This window comes from Haemorhous mexicanus, chromosome 1, assembly GCF_027477595.1.
Source record: "Haemorhous mexicanus isolate bHaeMex1 chromosome 1, bHaeMex1.pri, whole genome shotgun sequence".
NCBI lineage: Eukaryota > Metazoa > Chordata > Aves > Passeriformes > Fringillidae > Haemorhous > Haemorhous mexicanus.
In genome coordinates this window covers 84,716,883-84,735,352 of record NC_082341.1, presented here as the reverse complement: position 1 = coordinate 84,735,352, position 18,470 = coordinate 84,716,883, and the positions used below count along the sequence as shown (strand labels likewise).

Genomic DNA, 18,470 nt, shown 5'->3' with positions numbered 1-18,470 from the left:
ACTCCATCCCAGCTGAAACGAGGACAAAATCCATCCTTTATTCCGTAGCATTTACCGTTCTGTACTATTTAATGTTTGCCTGCTGGCTGGTCCATATACTAAAAGCCTGCTGGTGCCCTTTTGGGTCCTTGAAATACTCTCTTCTGAGATTTTCTTTGTATTCGTGGAGTTGGCAAGCCACTTTATCCACCAATGCTGCTTCTTCATCTTTCCGTGTCTGGGACCTGGGGAACATGGAAGGATGATGGGATATAATGGGATGGTTGGATGATGGGATATAGTGGGAGAACGCAGAGGGATGGAGGAACCTGAAGAAAATGGTGGGGTAATGTAACATGGAGAATCTAGTGAGACGTAGAGGAGATGGAGGGCCAGAGGGGTGATGCAATGGGGGCATGATGAGTCATGAAGATGTTGGGATGTGGAGAGAATGGACAGATAGTGGGACAAAGAGATTGTGGGATGTATAGGGACATAGAGGAAATGGAGTGGTAGAGAACATACAGGGATGGTGGGATACAGTGGGACAATGGCCCATGGAGGTGATGGAGGGACAGTGAGAAATGGAGTGTAACAAGTTGAAAGAGACAGGGCTGTTGGGCCATGGGGTGGTGGAACAATTGATGGAGAGGCGAGACAGATGAAAGCATTTGGGACAGAAGGACAGTGGGACATGTGGGGAAATGGAATATGGTGGGTAGTGGGACAGAGCAGTTGGTGGCTAGGGGAACACTGAGGCCAGAAGCAGCACAAGCTGCAAGCTCAGGAGCCAGGAGGTCCCTGAAGCACTCACCCAGGCTCCGTGCTACATGTGGAGGTACCAGGTGCTGCCCCCCACCTCCTGAGGACCCTCCCTCCTCAGTCCTGTATGTGCCCCCAGGCACATCTCTTCCCACACACAGATATGGATTGGTGAGGCAGGTTGAGATACCCTGTCAGGCAGTTTGAGGTCTAGGTACACCCCATGGGTGAAATCATATTGCACTGTGAGGTAGGCTGAAACATCCTGTGAGGTGCACCAGGTCCACACAGGTTAGCAATCCACAAAGTTTTTAGGGTTGGAAGGAACCTCAGATCATCTAGTCCAACCCCCCTGCCAAGGCAGGGTGACCTAGAGAATTTACTCAGGAATGTGTTCAGTTGGGTTTTTAAAGTCTGCAGACAGAGAGATTCCACAGTCTCCCTGGGCAGCCTGTTCCTGAGCTCTGCCACCCTCAATGTAAAGAAGTTCTTCTTCATGTTGAGGTGGAACTTCTTGTGTTTTTGTTTATGGCCATTGCTTCTTGTCCTGTCTCTGGGCACCACTGGAAAGTCCGGCACTCTCCTCTGGACACCCATCTTTGAGATGCATTGATGAGATCCCCTCTGAGTTTTCTCTAGACTTAGGCCCAGCTCCCTCAGTCTCTTTTGCAGGAGAGATGCTCCAGATCCCAGGTCATCTTCATGGCCTACTGGACCCTCTCCATTTCTTTCTTGTGCTGAGTAGCCTAGAACTGGAACCACAGCAGATGTGGCCTACCTATGACTGAGTAGAGGGGCAGAATCATCTCCTTCAACCTGCTGGTCACACTCTTCCCGATGTACTCGGGACACTATTGGCCCTCCTGGCCCCAAGGATACACTGCCAGCTCATAGTCAACTTGTTATCCACCAAGACTCCCAGGTCCTTCTCCACAGAGTTGCTCTCTCATCTGATTCAGTAGTGGCCTCATATTTTCCCTAATCTTCCTTTTGCTGCTGATATACCTGTAGAAGCCCTTCTTGTTGTCCTTGTTATCCCTTGCCAGATTAAATTCTAAGGTGACTTTGGCCTTTCTCGCTGCATCCCTGAATACTCTGACAATGCTTCTATAATACTTCCACGTGGTCTGTCCCTTTTTCCACATCCCATAAATTTCTTCTTCATATATTTCAGATTTACTAAAAACTTCTTTGGAAACTCCATCGATATTACAGGTGCCATACAATGGGATAACCCCACCCTCCCCACACAAATCCAACCGCACATAAACTGCTGCTGCTGCTCAATGCTTTTTATTGGCTGACCAAGCTTGGGGGGCTAGGGGGAGTTGGGCACTTGGGAGTCTAAATGGGACAGCTGCAAGTTCAGGTAGCATACTTGGGGATCCAGATCTTCACTCTTCATTGAGTCCCTTCTGATGGAGAATGAGAAAAAAAGGGGCTGTTGTGGGGCAGCCATGGAGTGGCCCATGAGGCACCCCCCATGTGGGCAGGGGAAAGTCCCACCTTAGCTCCAATGTCGCGGCTCTTGGCCCGCAGCTTGTTGACCTGGGACTCAGCAATGTCGGCACGCTCCTCTGCCTCATCCAGCTCATGCTGCGCCTTGCGGAACTTGGCCAGGTTGGTGTTGGCCTGTTCCTCCTGAGGGGGCAGGGACACCAGTGAGGCTCCCACACAGCTCTGTCTGGCCTCCTGCCACCCCATCTGCTCTCCATATATCTGACTTTTTTATTGCTCCATCTGGCCCACAATGGAAACACCTGTTTCTTCAGACATTCCATTTCTGAACCACCCAACCATCTACCAAATGATCCATCCATCCATCCATCCATCCATCCATCCATCCATCCATCCATCCATCCATCCATCCATCCATCTAATCTTCCACCCACAGAAACTTTGACCCTTCCTTCCTTCCGCCACTTCCTTCCGCCATTTCCTTCCGCCACTTCCTTCCTTCCTTCCGCCACTTCCTTCCTTCCTTCTGCCACTTCCTTCCTTCCTTCTGCCACTTCCTCCCTTCCTTCCACCACTTCCTTCCGCCACTTCCTTCCTTCCTTCCCACATCCAGCCATCATCTCTCAATCCCAACCTCCTCACCCCCATATACCCCACGCCTTGACCATCTCATCTCAAGGTCTCCTGCTACTCCCCACATCCTCTCCCACACCCCAATCCCCCACTGTCCCCTCTTGGGGGCTGGTCCCTCCGATGTCCCTCCAGTGCTCACCGCCTCCTCTGCCTGTCGCTTGTAGGCCTTGACCTTCAGCTGGAGCTTGTCCACGAGGTCTTGGAGCCGGACCATATTTTTACGATCTTCCTCTGTCTGTAGGGTGAGACACACAAGGATCGTGACCTGACCCTACCTGCACTTGGAATCACCACCCAAGCTACAAGGCTCAGGAGACAGTTAATGATGCTGTGGGGGAGTGGAGCCTCTTAAGAGGTGGCCTAAACTCCAGGAGCAGGAGGTGGATGCCTTCTTTCCCCTGATAAGGTCCCACCTGAAGTTATGGATCGTGCAGAGACCCCATGGATGCTGGGACACTGAGAGGTGGCCTGGGTGGCTCATGACCCAGACAGTATTCTGGATCCCACTACAGTATCAGACATACATGCAGTGGGTGGTCTGGTATCAAATCTAGACAGCCTGTCTCTCTCTGGCCAGCAGGTTAGCCTGCAGGTTAGCCACGTTCTAGGTCATGTACAGCATGAGATATGAGGCCCCGTGGCCAAGGGGCAGTAGATGACCTGGACCATCCCAGAAGCCCCACCTGGTAGCTGAGTTCCTTGACACGGCGCTCTGACTTGCGGAGACCCTTAATGCTCTCAGCATTGCGCTTCTGCTCAGCCTCCAGCTCATTCTCCAGCTCCCGCACACGAGCCTCCAGCTTCTGCAGCTGCTTCTTGCCCCCTTTGAGGGCCAGCTGCTCGGCCTCATCCAGCCTCATCTGCAGGTCCTTGATGGTCTGCTCCATGTTCTTCTTCATCCGCTCCAGATGGGCGCTGGTGTCCTGCTCCTTCTTCAGCTCCTCTGCCATCATGGCCGCCTGCCCAAGGAGAGAAGCAAGCAGAGAAGGAGGACCAAAGCATGCTCTCCATCATCCTCCAGTGAAAGGTGTCCTAGATGTTGGTCCCACCATGGCACTCACATCAGTGATGGCTTTCTTGGCCTTCTCCTCAGCATTCCTGCACTCCTGGATGGCCTCTTCCACCTCTGTCTGCAGCTGGGAGATGTCGGCCTCCATCTTCTTCTTCTGGTTGATGAGGCTGGTGTTCTGGAGTTAGAGGAGAGGATCTCAGGAGATGTCTCTTGAACTGCTGACCCATCCTTCTTCAACCCCCCAGTACTTAATGACCCCACAACTCCCTCCCAACTCTGCAGGCTTAAAGGATCTGGAGATCTTGATAACTCAACCCATTAGAAGCCCACATCCACTGGATGGAGGTGACCTCTATCCTTGCAGGTATGTGATGTCTCACCTGTGAGTGGAGAAGCTGGACCCTCTCGCTGGCCTCAATGAGCTCCTGCTCGGCCAACTTGCGGGCCCTCTCAGTCTGTTCCACCACTGCCTGCATCTCCTCCAGCTCTGACTGGAGGAGGTTGTTTCTCCTCTCCACAATGGCAATATTCTCCTTCAGGTCTTCATTGGCTCTTACTACATCATCCAGCTGCAGCTGGGTATCCTGTTGGGATAAACAGAATGGATGTCAGCCAGCAGCTCAGGGTGCTAGGAAAACCTCCTTATAGGTAGGTAATCCCACCTTGAGGTGAGCCTGGGCTCCTTTCAGGTGGGACTGAGCTTCAGCAGCCACGCGGTTGGCATGGCTGAGCTGAATCTCCATCTCATTGAGGTCACCCTCCATCTTCTTCTTCAGCCTCAGGGCCTCGTTGCGGCTCCGGGTCTCAGCATCCAGCGAGGTCTGCAGTGAGTCCACCACCCGCAGGTGGTTGCGCTTGGCCTGCTCCATCTCCTCATCCTTCTCGGCCAGCTTGCGCTCATAGTCTGCCTTGACCTGGTTGAACTCCAGTTGGGCCCTCAGGATCTTTCCCTCCTCATGCTCCAGAGAGGCCTGGTGGAGACACAGAGAAATTAGAGGGCCACAGAGATGACTAGGACAGGGTGGAACTCATGGGGATGTGATCTGGCTCACCTCAGCCTCTTCCAGTGCGGCTTGGAGCTCCAGTTTCTCAGCATCCAGCTGCTTCCGGACCTTCTCCAGTTCGTGGATGGTCTTGTGGCTGCCACCCAGCTGCTCCGTCAGGTCCGAGATCTCCTCTGCTCAGATCAGATCTCATCAGACTTAGTGGAAAGTGGTGGAGAAGGTGGTGGGCAGGGGGAGTACCACAGTCTCACCTTGGAGGTTCTTGTTCTCCCTTTTGAAGGTCTCCAGGTGCTCAAGAGACTCCTCATAGGCATTTTTCAGCTTGAAGAGCTCAGTGCTGAGGGACCTGGCCTCTTTCTGCGATGCCTCCAGCTCCATCTGTGACTCTTCAAACTTCTGCTTCCACTCAGACAAGATCTGGAGCAAAGCAAGGGGTCATCCTCTGTTCCAGTGTCTCTCATCTGCTCATGTCTCACCACTGTGTCCTCCTACCTTGTCAAAGTTTCTCTGCTTCTTGTCCAATGCAGCTGCTGCTGCATTTGATCGCTCCACATCTGCCATCAGATCCTCAATCTCATTTTGCAGACGGTGCTTGGTCTTCTCCAGGGAGGAACACTTGGCATTGACCGCCTCCACTGCCTCCTCAGCCTCCTGCAGCCGCTGGGCCAGCTTCTTCCTGCCGTGGGAGAAAATCTGGCTGTGGTCACCCATGGACCAAGTGGGCCAACTCAAACCTTATTCTACCTATTCATTGGCTGAGGCTCTGGATTTCTGTCATCTCCAGATCCATATACCTTCTCCAGATTCTTTTACAGTGGAAGGTTGTGCACTCTTCCCTGCCTCACAGAGGCTTGCTTTCATGGGGAGATGACTCACTTGGCTTCCTCCAGTTCCTCAGTGCGCTGGATGGCATCTGTCTCATACTTGGTCCTCCACTGTGCCACCTCAGAGTTGGCCTTGGAGAGTGAGCGCTGGAGCTCAGCCTTGGCCTCTGTCTCCTCCTCATACTGCTCCCTCAAAAGGTCGCAGTCATGCCGGGCTGACTGCAGGGCATGGGCCAATGCATTCTTGGCCTGGGAGGGAGAGGCAAGAAGTAGATGAACTTGACCTATGTCTACATCCTCAAACTCAGTTTGAGGATGTACAAGCACTGGTATTTGTCAGCCAAACCTTTCCTAGATCATTCCAACCAAATTCAGCACATCTAGACCCAGAGAGATCTAAAGATGGGTACCTCTAGTCTGGCTCAGTTTGACTTCCCCTCATCCAGTGCCACCCAATCACCCACAGACCAACCCAGCTGCTTCAGAACTTACCCGCTCAGCCTAACCTCTCAGCTGTTTGACCAATGCAACCCAACTCAACCACTCTTAGATGCAACCACCCCACTGAACTGGCCTGAACTTAAATTCCATTTGGTGCTACCACCATGAGGGTGAAGGACACCTTATCTTGTGGCCCTCCTGGAGACCCCATCAGTCATCCCACAAACCTCACCTTCATCTCCTCCTCCAGCTGCCTCTTCAAGTCCTCCATCTGCTGGGTATATGACTGCTTGCCCCTAGTTAATTGAGAGACAAGGGCCTCCTTTTCCTCCAGCTGGCGAGACAGCTCTCCTGCAGAGGTAGGGCAGATTTTCAAGGTATGGCAGGGATTGAAGATGTGGGGCAGGGGCTGAGGATGTGGAGTGAGGGGTATGGTGGGTCAGGGTTCCCACCATTCTCAGTCTGGAGCTTGGCCCGTTGGGTGCTGGTGTCATTGAGGACTCTTTGTGTCTCTTCAAGCTTGGCCCGGTGTTCAGCTGCCTGGTCCTCCATGGTGCGAGAGATCTTCTCCATGCCCACCTTGGAGGAGGAAAGAATGGAGGGAAGGAATGAAGAAGGAGAATGATGCCCATGGTGGAGATAAGATGTCCACCTTGACTTCCTTCTACCTTGGCCTTTATCAGTTGCTCCATGTTAGAGCTGAGATCATCCAGCTCAAGCTTGAGCTCACTCTTCTCCTTCTCCAGCTTCTGCTTGACACGCTGTAAGTTGTCAATCTGCTCGCTGAGCTCGGCCACGCTGTCGGCGTGCTTCTTGCGCAGCGCAGCAGCCGTGGCCTCGTGCTGCAGTGTGGCCTCCTCCAGGTCCCGCCGCATCTTCTGGAACTCTGCCTCACGCTTCTTGTTGAGCTCAATCTGCACTGACGTGACACCACCCGCCTCCTCCAGCCGCTCACTGATCTCCTCCAGCTCCCGTGACAGGTCTGTGCGCAGCTTCTCCACCTTGGCTCTGCCTGTCCGCTCTGCCTCCAGCTCCTCCTCCAGCTCCTCAATCCGTGCCTGTGCTCCAAGGATGGAGCTGCTGTCAGCAGACTTGGCTCCACCCAACTCCTCTGCTCAACTCAACCAATTGAGCTGGAAAATTTCAACCCAACTCACCCCAATAAGCTGAAAACACTTCAGCTCATACCAGATATCTGAACATTTGTAAACCAATAGGAAACTCCTAAACTCAGCCTAACCAGACAGAGACTCTTCACTTCAACCCAACCAGCTGGAGACTCTCCAGTTCAGCCCAAATAAGCAGAGGATAGATCCCTCACCTGCAGCTCTTTCAGCTTCTTCTGGAGCTGCAGAGCCAGGGCCTGCTCGTCCTCAACCTTGCTATTCTGCTGGTTGATCTCAAACTCTTTCCTGCAAATGAAAGCAGTTAGCAGTGAGGTCTCTGCTCTTGCCCCTAGTTTGGACTGAGGAAAAAGGTCCGTTTTTACTTCTTGAGCTTCTCCTCCAGCTGCTGCTTGTCATTCTCCAGGTCCATGATGTTCTCCTGGGTCAGCTTCAAGTCACCTTCTAACTTCCTTTTGGCCCGTTCCAGGTCCATCCGGACCTTCTTCTCCTGTTCCAGGGAGCCTTCAAGCTGTGTGGAAACATGGAAATGAGGGGAACCTCAGTTTTCCATCATATCTGCCCCAGAAAGCTCCTGAGCACTACTTGTGGTAGGACCAGACCACACTCACATCATCCACTTGCTGTTCCATCTTGAGTTTGGCCTTTGTCAGGGTGTTGACTTTGTCTTCCTCTGCCTGCAGGTCATCCAGCGTCTGCTGGTGAGATTCTTGCAGGGCCTTCTTTTCCTTCGTTAGCTTTGCAATGGTTTCATCCAGCCCAGCCATCTCCTCTGTGAGGTTCTTGACCTGAAGGAGGAGAAAGGAGGAGAAACAGTAGGCCTCCAGCTTGATACCAGAGGCAGGGCAAAGCTAGGTGACACTGCTCTTGTCCTTAGCCAATGAGGCAACTGCAGTGGTAGAGAACCCAAAGGATGTTGAGTCTTCATGTAGCCCAGATCAACTACCCTTGGATCTCCTCAACCCCACACAACCTTGTTGTGTTGACCCAAATCCCCACAACTTAAGGTCAAGGCCTCTCTCCACCCTCACCTTGTTCTCAGTGGCATGTTTCTCCTTCTCCACCTTGGCCAGAGTCAGCTCTAAATCATCAATATCCTTTTTCAGCTCCGAACACTCATCCTCCAGCTTCCTCTTCCTAGCTGTCAGCTCTGCATTCATCTCTTCCTCATCCTCCAGTCGCTCTGTCAGCTCCTTCACCTTGGCCTCCAGCTGGATCTTGTTCTTGATCAGCTGGTCACAGCGCTCCTCAGCATCATTGAGGTTGTCCTGCTCCTGTATTGGAGTAGTAAAAGAAGTAGGGTGGCTCTGGAGGGCTGCTGGTCACCCCCCGTTATGGTTTTTTGGGGCAGTCTCACTCACGGCCTGCACTTGGAGCTGAAGGTCATTCTTCTCCTGCAGCATGGAGACCATCTTCTCCTCCAGCTCCTTACGCCGAGTCTCCGACTTCTCCAGGGCCTCCTTCAGCCGCCCAAACTCTTCTTTCATGTTCTAAAGCAAAGCCCAGGAGTCCAGTAGCCACATCTAATCCCCTCCATCCATCAACCCCACCCAACCCATTTTGGATCCCAAGCTGCCTGTCTCATCACCTCCTCCCACCTGCATCTCCTTCTCTGTCTCAGCACTCTTCAACAAGGGCTTGATCTTGAAGTAGAGCTTCATCCAAGGCCAGTTCTTCACTCCCATGAAGGCTCTGATGTTCCACTGGATCACCAGCAGTGAGTCCCTAGAATGGTTACACAGATGCCACTACAGCACCAATCTGGTGATCCACCAGATGTCACTTCTCAAGGAGAAAGACCCTTTCCCTCTCACCGGCGCTCCAGAATCTTCTTAAACTCAATGCGCATGAGTTGCCCTCTGGCCTGGGCCTGGATGCGGGTGATGATGCGGGAGAGGCGCTCATCCCGCATCTCCTCCAGAAGTCCCAGCAGCCCAGCCTTGAAGAAGACCTGACGAAGGAAGGAGGCAAGTAATAGGGTGAATTGGTTGGGAAGGGTTCATGGACAGATGGATGGGTTGTTGGGGGAATGAAGCGATGGATGGTGGGGTAAATAGGCAGGTAGACACATCGGTGGTAAGACCATGGGGTCTACATGACCCCCTGGGTGGAAGGAGCATAGAGACACCATGTGCCCTTACCTTGGTGTGCCCAAATTTGTACTGGTTGTGGTCAATATCAATGGATCCCAGGAGCTTCTCAGCACCCTTGCGGCTGTCAATGAACTGCCCCTCAGGGATGGCAGCAGGGTTCAGGATGCGGTACCTGGTGACCAGAGAGAACATGAAAACCCTGAGGTTTGTCCTCTCTGGGTTGTCCACACCATCCCCACATTTTCTCCTCTGTGCCTACCGCTGTCGGAAGTCCCCATAGAGGATGCGATTGGGGAAGCCCTTGCGGCAGATGCGGATGCCCTCTAGCACCCCGTTGCAGCGCAGCTGATGCATTACCAGAGGATTGTCCATCACACCTGGCAGTGCGTCAGAGGGGTGGTGTCAGCCACAAGCCACACCTACCACCCATTTCCCTGCCCTCAGCCCTGCCCTTCGCTCACCCGGCTCCTTCCGCTCATTGGGGATGATGCAGCGGACAAAGTGAGGGTGGGTGGTCTTGAGGTTGGCCATCAGCTTGTTGAGGTTCTCCTGTTGAGGGAGGGAGGAGAGAAGAAGCTAACTAATGAGAGAGCAAGAGAGGGTCTGTGGGACAGAAAGGATCTTCCACCACACATTGTCCTCCCACTGCCCCAAACTGGGCCCACTATCTAGGTCCCTCACCCGATGCAGTGCTGAGACAGTCTGAAAGGAGGAACCTTTCTTCTTGGCTCCTTTCCCCTTCCCTCCATCACCACCTGGAGAGAAGAGGGGTAGGGTAACACAGGAAAGACTTTGACAAGTGAACAGTAGTCTTCTCCATCAAGTCATCCCTCCATCACCCCATCATCCATTCACCCACCAGCATCTGCCCCAGCGTAGTTGGAGAAGAGGTTGGCCAAGAGCTTCAGGGCTGATTTCTGGTAGAGCCCCACCACTGTCTCATTGAGGGGGTCCTTGTTCTTCTCCAGCCACCCGATGATGTTGTAGTCCACTGTGCCAGCATAGTGGACAAGAGAGAAATGGGCCTCTGGCTTCCCCTTGACATTGCGTGGCTTCCCAAAGTTGGCCGACTTGCCCAGGTGATTATCAAAGAGCTTGGCCTTGAAGGTCATGTCTGAGGCTTTGGGAAACATGCACTCCTCCTCCAGGATGGACATGATCCCCATGGGCTAGGAAGAAAAGTGGTGGTGGAGGATACCAAGCACAACCCAGCTGATCAACTTTGGGGCCCCTGGAAGGCTCTAGCTGAAAAAGCCCTTCCCCCAAAGTCCCTTCAGCCTGCATGAGGCCCTGGGGGAGGTGGTACCTTCTCAATGAGGTCGATGCAGGCCTGGAGGTCCATGCCAAAGTCAATGAACTCCCACTCAATGCCCTCCTTCTTGTATTCCTCTTGCTCTAGCACAAACATGTGGTGGTTGAAAAACTGCTGCAGCTTCTCGTTGGTGAAGTTGATGCAGAGCTGCTCGAAGCTGTTGAACTGGGGAAGGAGAAAGGAGATGAGATTAACTGGATCAACTCAACACCCAACAGGGTCAACAGAATGCCTGATGAGATCCATAGCTGAATGTGAGCCCCAGCGGGATCAATAGAATGCCCAGTAGTATCAATGAAGTCAACTCAACACCCAAGAGGATTAACACAACCCCCAAGAGGACAAATACCCTGCCACCCCCTCAGTCCTCACATCAAAGATCTCAAATCCAGCGATGTCCAGCACACCGATGAAGTACTGCCTTGGCTGCTTGGTGTCCAGGGAGTTGTTGATCCTCACCACCATCCAGTTGAACATCTTCTCATATACAGCCTTAGCCAAGGCCCCAATGGAGTAGTACACCTGCTGGACATTCTGCCCCTTGGTGACATACTCATTGCCCACCTTTACCCGGGGGTGACACAACCCCTTGAGAAGATCAGCTGAGTTCAGCCCCATCAAGTAAGCTGACTTGTCAGCATCTGCAGAGCATCAAGAAAAAGATGTGCTGTCAGATTCCACCTAACCTGGTGACCCCAAGACCTACGTCATCCCGTACCCACTCACCTTCAGTACCATCTGGTTCTGCCTGCTCTTCCCGTTGCTTCTGTTTGAACTTCATGTTGCCAAAGTGCATGATGGCACCTGTCAGCTTGTAGACACCAGCCTTCTCCTCAGCTGTGAAGCCCAGGACATCAAAAGCGCTCTGGGTGATAGAGAGAGGGCCTTGCCACCATCTGTGGTCATGGCTCTCTGCTGACCACCTTTTGTGTCTCTCTGCCCTTCCAGCTCATCAGCTCTTCCATCCATCTGCAGACTCATCCACCCATGGACTCACCCATTATGGATTCACCCAACCAATCCATCCATTTGAGGACTCATTTATCCATGGATCTATCTGTCCCTCCATCCGTGGATCCATCAATCCATCCATCTGAGGACTACATCCATCCATTTACCTATGCATGGACTCTTCTAACCATTCATCCATCCATCCACAGACTCATCCATTTATGGACTCATCCATCCATGGACTCATCCATTCACCATTAACTCCACCCATACATCCATGGACTCATCTATCTGTTTAAGGACTTGTTCAGCCATGGACACATCCGTCCACCTAAGTACTCCCCCACCTAAGTACTGTTTTTATCTCCATCCACAACCTCCTCCACTCCCTGCCTCCTGTCCTACCTTCTATCCCTCACCCCATATCATCCCACTCCACCAACCCACCAACTTACACCCTTCCTATCTTCCACCTCTCATCCCTATGTTCCTCCTCTCCTCCACCCATCCATCTTCTACAATCTCAACCATCCACCTGGCACTTCACCTTCAATTCATCATGGGGATGTCCACCTGCCCACCCCACCACTTACGTCAGTTGCCAACAGCTCTTCAGAGTCATCGATGGAGGCCACAGTCACCTCTCCTTGGGAGACATAACTGTAGTCATAGGGGTTGTTCGTGATGAGAAGCATCTCTGTTCCGTGCGGCCAGGACAGAGAGACAAACTGAGCATTTGCACTGGGTCAACAGACCCAAATCATCCTCAATTGCCCCAGGAAGGAGCAGAGAATTGGAGAAGAGGAAGTAGAAGACTCAAGGCCAAAAACCCTACTCACCCAGCAGCTCTGGCTTCTTGTTGGAAAGGATCTGGTAAAAGATGTGGTAGTTCCTCTCAGCCTTCAGCTGGAAAATGACACGGGACTTCTCCAGGAGGTCTGAGGTGGATATGGAGAGAAGTAGGATGGAGGTTGGGGTGAGGAGATGGATTGAGATATGGAGAGATGGATGGTGGGATGACGAGATGGAGGGAAGAAGAGAGGAAAATGGAAGGTCAGCTGGATAGTGGGATGAGATGATGGATCCATCAACCATGAAGACAGATGAAGGGATGGACATGGATGAAGGGGAGGCAGGCAAGGAGGGAGGGAGGTAGACACAAGGAGATGGAGGGACAAAGAATTGGAGGTGGAGGGTCAGGTCAATGGTGGGATAAGGAGATGGAGAGGCAACTGGATGGAGGGAAGAAGGGAGATATGTGTGGATGAATGGAGCTCCTGGGTGGATGGATGAAGTTCATGGGTGGATGGAGGAGTCCATACATGGATGAATCAGAGGAGGGATGAATAAATCCATGGAAAGATAAGTCCATGGATGGATAATGGACTACAAGACAGCTTCTCACTGAGCTCTTAACCCACTCACAGGTCTCAATGTCAGCTGATGCCAACTTCCCGGTGGCCCCGAAATGGATCCGGATGAACTTCCCCTGGGAAAGCAGTGGCAGGAAGTGGAGGTGACTGCCTTCATGCAGCAGATCCCACACCATAGACCCTGTCCCACAAACTGCCCCACAGATCCTTCTTCATACAACCCACCCCCAACACTCACAAATCGGGAGGAGTTGTCATTGCGGAGGGTCTTGGCATTGCCGAAGGCCTCCAAGGCAGGGTTGGCCTGGATGATCTGGTCCTCCAGGGTGCCCTGCATGGGGTGGGACAATGCTGGGTGTGGATACCACTGGGGCGGGACAATGCTGGGTGTGGATACCACTGGGGCACACTCTCTGCCAAGGGTGCATGGACTGAGGAACTCACCTTGCTGCTATTGGTCACCTCCTTCTTGCGGTCACCAATGGCAGCAATGCTGGCAAAGTATTGGATGACCCTCTTGGTGTTGACTGTCTTCCCCGCCCCGGATTCTCCACTGGGGGAGCAACAGTGAGATATTGGATAACATCCTGGTGGGTCCTTCATCCCACCCCACTGCTCTGGGACAGGGCTGGACAAAGCAGGGCCTTACGTGATGAGGATGGACTGGTTCTCTCGGTCTGCCAAGAAAGAGGAGGAATCAGGTGGGACGAAGTTGGGAAACATACTTGGGGTCTTGGGGTTGAGGTTGAGGTTCTCAATCCTCCCAGGTGAGAACCAGTTCTAAGTCAGGAGCCATTTATTAGAGTGGGGTCTTCTAGTTTGAGGTCCTCACAGGACATCCCTACCTGTCAGCATGTTCTGGTAGGCATTGTCAGAGATGGAGAAGATGTGGGGGGGAGCTTCACTCCGCTTCTTTCCCCGGTAGGCAGCCACCACCTCGGCATTGTAGACAGGCAACCACTTGTAGGGGTTGACAGTCACACAGAAGAGCCCCGAGTAAGTCTGGAGAAAAGGGCAGGCAGGTCAGAGCCAGGAGGTGCCACCCCACCAGATGGGGACATCCTAGGTCTAGGTGGCCCAAGGGATGTGGTGATGGGATGTCCTGATCTTGTTTGTCTGAAAAGGGTCTGGAGAAGGGACATCTTGGGTCTGGGTGGCCCACAACATGCAGGGGGCTGAGACAGAGATGGGACATCTCTTGTGTCAGGGGACCAAGGGGTCTGAGGATGAAACATATTTTGTCCTATCAAGGGAGGTATTGAAGTGACATCTTGGATCTGGGAGGCCACAGGTGTCAGGGGGTGCAACATCTCAGGTCTTGGTTGCTGAGGCAGTCTAGAAATGGGATATCTTGGGTCTGGGTGGCCCAAGGGAGGCTGGAGAAAGGGCCACCAGGTTCTAGGTGTCCCAAAGTCTGTGAAAAAGCCACCCCAGGTTTTAGGTGGCCCATAGACTCTCTGGAAGCCCCATCTGGTACTATGTATCCCAAGAGCTTTAGGGAAGGGTCAATAGTTTCCATCCACCCCATAGGCTGTGGGGAAGGCCTCGCCTACTTCCCAGGTGCTCCAGGGGCTTGTGGGAAGGCTCACATAGATCAACCAAGAGGCATAGCGCTCCTTGAGGTTGTAGAGGACAGCAGGCTCATGGAGGAAGGTCAGCATTGCCATGTCCTCAATCTTGTCAAATTTGGGGGGGTTCTGCTGGTGAATGTCAGCTTCCTTCACCGTCACCGTCTGGGGGGAATGGGGAAACATGAGAGTGGGAGTTGGGAGATGTCCATGGCTTGGGGGGTAGGGGTTGTTACATCGGTAGGATTTCTTCCATGGGTTGAGAGGGGTCTCCTATAGTTTGGGGGTACCCCCCCATCGGTTGTGAGACTTCAATGGGTCAGGGCCCCCACCATTATCAGCCTGGCTTCCCCCTCCTCTGTTTGCTCTCCCCCAAACCTTCAACACCCCTCCCTCCTTTAACCCCTCCCCCATTAACTTCATCCCATTAATCCCTCCCTCCTTAACTCTTCACCTTCCTTCTTCCCACCAATCCCTTATCCCCCATGATGCCCAACCCCCTCTTTTTTCCCCGCACCAGTCACCCCCTGTGCCCCCCCCCGCCATCAACCCTTGCCATCCTTAGCCCCTCCCTCCATTACCCCCTCACCCCCATTAATCCTTTGCCCCACATGGCCCCTTGCCCCCCTCCCCTCACCCCCCTCTCCCCATCCCCCAGTTGCCCACCTCTCCCAGCTCAGTCTGCACGGTGGCCTCCCCTCCTTGCCGCCCCGTCACCCGTCCCCGAACGAACTCCTCCCGGGGGTGGGGGACGAAGCATTCGCTGCGGGGATCGAAGGGTCTGGTCTGCGCTGCCAGCCGCTCCCGCTCCCCTGGCCGCAGGAACGGGGCTGCCGCCCCCAGCGCTGCCAGCACTGCGTCCGCCATCCTGCCCCACGCAGACAGGGACCCTGCATCACCTGGGGGCTGTGAGCCTGCGGCCACAGGGTCTCCCCCTTGTTCCGTGGCTCCACACAACCCCACTGGCCAGAGTCCATTGCCATGCATGGGCCCCTTTAGCCATGCCCAGACCCCTATGGCTGTGGCAGACCCCAGAGCCAGACACGGAGCTTTGCAGCTGTGCACAGCCCCATGCATGGGTCCCTGTAGATGTGCAGGGAGCCCTATAGCCCTCTGCACACCTACGTAGTCATGCACTGCCCCATGCACAGACTCCTGTAGTGATTCAGGGACTCCCTGCAGGGACCCCTACAATCATTAAAGGATTCCTAATGGTGATGTTCAGGACTTCATAATTATGTATGGCCCCATGCACAGAATCCTATAGCCATTCATGACCCCATGTATTGAGCCCTATACAGTGCACAGACCCCCTATAGCTGTAGGCAGACCCCTATAGTCATGCTGGGACCCCAGTCCCATGTACAGCCCCTTGTACAGACTCCTGTACTGATTCAGGCACCCTCACAACCAGGGACCACCAACCCCTGGAATGATGCCTGGCCCCCTGCAACACAAAGACCCCTACAGCCACGCACAGACCCCCATATGATTGGGGCATCCCTACAGTGATGCACAGAGATCCATAGCAGTGCAGGGACACCTATAACAATGCAGGGAACCTTCGAGTCCTGCACAGCCCCATATGCAGACCCCCTACAGCAAAGGATGGATGTGCAGACCCTATAGCAACACACACACCCTATAGCAGCATAGCCCCACCGCTCCCCCCACCTGAAGCACCCCTCCCCATGCTGCCCCACAGCATCCCCCTCACCTGGAGTCTGTGGATCTAGCAGGTAAGATGAAGGGAGCTGGAAGAACATGTGGAGGGTGAGTAAGGCTACACCCCATGCCCCATATAGACCCTCTTTGCCCTATAGACCCTTTATGCCCCATAGATCACTTTGCCACATAGACCCCATGTGCCCCATAGCCCTGCTTGTGCCACACAGGCCCCCTGGATGTCCCACAGACCATCAGTGTCCCCTGATTGCTGTGCCCCCATGGATCTCTTTCCCCCACAGTTCCCATCAGTGTTTCTTAGGTCCTCTGTGCTTCATAACCCCATGTGTACCCCACAGGTTCCCCCACCCCAGAGAACCTCCATGTGTCCCATAGGCCCCCTGTGCCCCATATCCCCCCACAGATTCCTGTGCCAAATAGATCCCCATATGCCCCATAACCCTCCCGTGCACCCCATAGCCCCCCATATCCTCCCTCAGCCCTTCATATCCACATCCCACATTCCCACTATGTCCCCCACCCTCTCCCTCTCTGCCCCACGCCAACACCTATGCCAGCCCTGCAGCCCCAAGGCCTTTATAGACCATCATGGGATGGGGAGGAGCATTCCTGGGGAGGGGGTGGCTGATAAAGGAGGAGGGGGGCACCTCCCCCCCCGCTTCCCCAGCCACAAGGTGGCATCTCTCCAGCGACTCTGGCGTCCAGGACCCACATATTCACCCCACAGGATGAGCTATGGGGCAGAGCCCCAGGGGTGAGCAAGGGCTGTCCTGACCCCTTGTAGGGGTGGGATGTGGGGTGGGCTAGGGGGCCTGGATGCCTGGGTCCCTTGTGTAGGAGGTGTCTGTGGAGCCCAGATGTCTGGATCCCTCGTGGGGGGGGGCGGGTGCGGGGGGAACTAGGGAGCCCAGGCGCCAGGGTCCCTTGGGTGTGTGGGCAATCTCTGGGGACCAGGGCGCTTTGGTGGCGTTTGTGATGATTCTATGGGTCTCAGATGCCTGGGTTTCTTGTGTGCGTGGGATCTACGGAGCCCAGACGCCTGGGTTCTTTGTGCATGGAGGGGATCTATGGGGCCAGCATTCCGGGGACCTGTGTGGAGGGGGTGCCTGTGGGGCCGGGACGCCTGGGTCCCTGGCCAATGTCCTGTCACCCGTGGGGTGGTGACAGCTCTACCCTGCCAGGTCTATATTGGGACACGACCGGAGAGTGGGGGGGAGATTGTTATCTCGTCCCCCCCCCAATGAGGCGCCATGGGGCCGCCAGGGGTCTGTGGCACGGGGGGGTCTGGCAGCAGTCCCCGAACACCGTGTCCACTTTGTCATCAAGGAGGTGACAAGTGTTCCCGCGAGGTGACACATTCCCGCGGGCGGGGAGGTCCCCACCTCCCCATTGTGCCCCGCAGATCCCCCTCTCCTGCCCCACAGACCATCTCCTCTGCCCCACAGAGCCCTTGCAGAGCCCCATACTTGCTCCATGAAGCCACAAAGAGTTTCCACAGATTCCCACAGAGTCTTTTTAGAGCTCCATGGAGTCCCCATAAGGCCCCACAGAGACATCACCCCACCCTTCCTCGGCCCGAGTCTGGCGGGGGAGGGGGAGCCGCCCGCACGCCGGGGTCCCCTGGGGTCCATCATGCGGCGCCGCCAGGACCGGGAGGGACGGGACAGCGACAGATGGACGGCGAAAGGGAGGGTGAGGGGGGAAGGGGGGAGGGACAGAGGATTTGGTGGGGAGGAACAGGCAGGAGACAGAGGGACAATGGGACATAGAGAACTTGCAGGGACTAGGGGGACATGGAGAAGGCAGAAGGACTATGGGAGATGGAGGACACAGGACTGGTGGGCGAAGAGGTGGTGGGGTGATGGGTGGCAAGTCCAGAGCAATGGAGGGACAGGTCAGTAGGATTGTGGGACATGGTGTGCGGTGGGACGGAGCAGCTGGTGGCTAGGGGAACACTGAGGCCTGGAGAGAGGGACCTCAGCAGCTGCAGCAGGAGAAGGTGCAATCTCAGGAACCAAAACATGCCTGAGGGGCTCTGTCCCACATGTGGGGATCCCAAATGCTGTCCTCCACCTCCTGAGGTCCCCCCCTCTCCACCCCCACATCTGCCCCCAGATGTGTGTCTCCCCCCACATGGATCTAGGCTGGTGTGGAGCAGGCTGAGGTTACAGAACACCATGGAGCAGACAGAGGATCTGCCCCACAGCGGATACATTGTGAGGCAGCCCAAGGTTGAGCTCATGGTTCACA

At 54.5% G+C, this 18,470-nt stretch overlaps 1 protein-coding gene across 1 annotated transcript; it reads right to left on the bottom strand.

Moving 5' to 3' along the window:
• Positions 1-2,018: 2,018 nt before the first annotated feature.
• Positions 2,019-16,529, bottom strand: LOC132331630 (myosin-6). Its single transcript, XM_059855204.1, has 39 exons — positions 16,252-16,529; positions 15,201-15,402; positions 14,556-14,699; positions 13,812-13,968; positions 13,616-13,643; positions 13,411-13,519; positions 13,205-13,297; positions 13,019-13,082; positions 12,433-12,531; positions 12,187-12,290; positions 11,369-11,507; positions 11,015-11,283; positions 10,637-10,807; positions 10,190-10,499; positions 10,012-10,085; positions 9,792-9,879; positions 9,590-9,707; positions 9,379-9,502; positions 9,052-9,188; positions 8,836-8,962; positions 8,599-8,727; positions 8,269-8,511; positions 7,849-8,025; positions 7,603-7,748; positions 7,435-7,525; positions 6,782-7,171; positions 6,566-6,692; positions 6,346-6,464; positions 5,725-5,921; positions 5,341-5,524; positions 5,100-5,265; positions 4,897-5,021; positions 4,507-4,815; positions 4,225-4,428; positions 3,894-4,019; positions 3,516-3,791; positions 2,972-3,067; positions 2,248-2,382; positions 2,019-2,156 (listed from the first exon to the last, which is right to left on the bottom strand). The coding sequence occupies exons 1-39, from the start codon at positions 16,371-16,373 to the stop codon at positions 2,136-2,138; spliced, it is 5,940 nt and encodes a 1,979-aa protein (XP_059711187.1). The 5' UTR covers positions 16,374-16,529; the 3' UTR covers positions 2,019-2,135.
• Positions 16,530-18,470: the final 1,941 nt, after the last annotated feature.

Bases quoted from the DNA above. Each gene is read 5' to 3' on its own strand.
- LOC132331630 (XM_059855204.1), bottom strand. From the start codon at position 16,373: ATGGGGCATAAAGGGTCTATAGGGCAAAGAGGGTCTATATGGGGCATG. The intron at 13,520-13,615 runs GTAAGGCCCTGC...TTGCTCCCCCAG, and splicing joins AACCAGTCCATCCTCATCAC to TGGAGAATCCGGGGCGGGGA. The intron at 5,266-5,340 runs GTAGGAGGACAC...GCTTTGCTCCAG, and splicing joins AGCAGAGAAACTTTGACAAG to ATCTTGTCTGAGTGGAAGCA.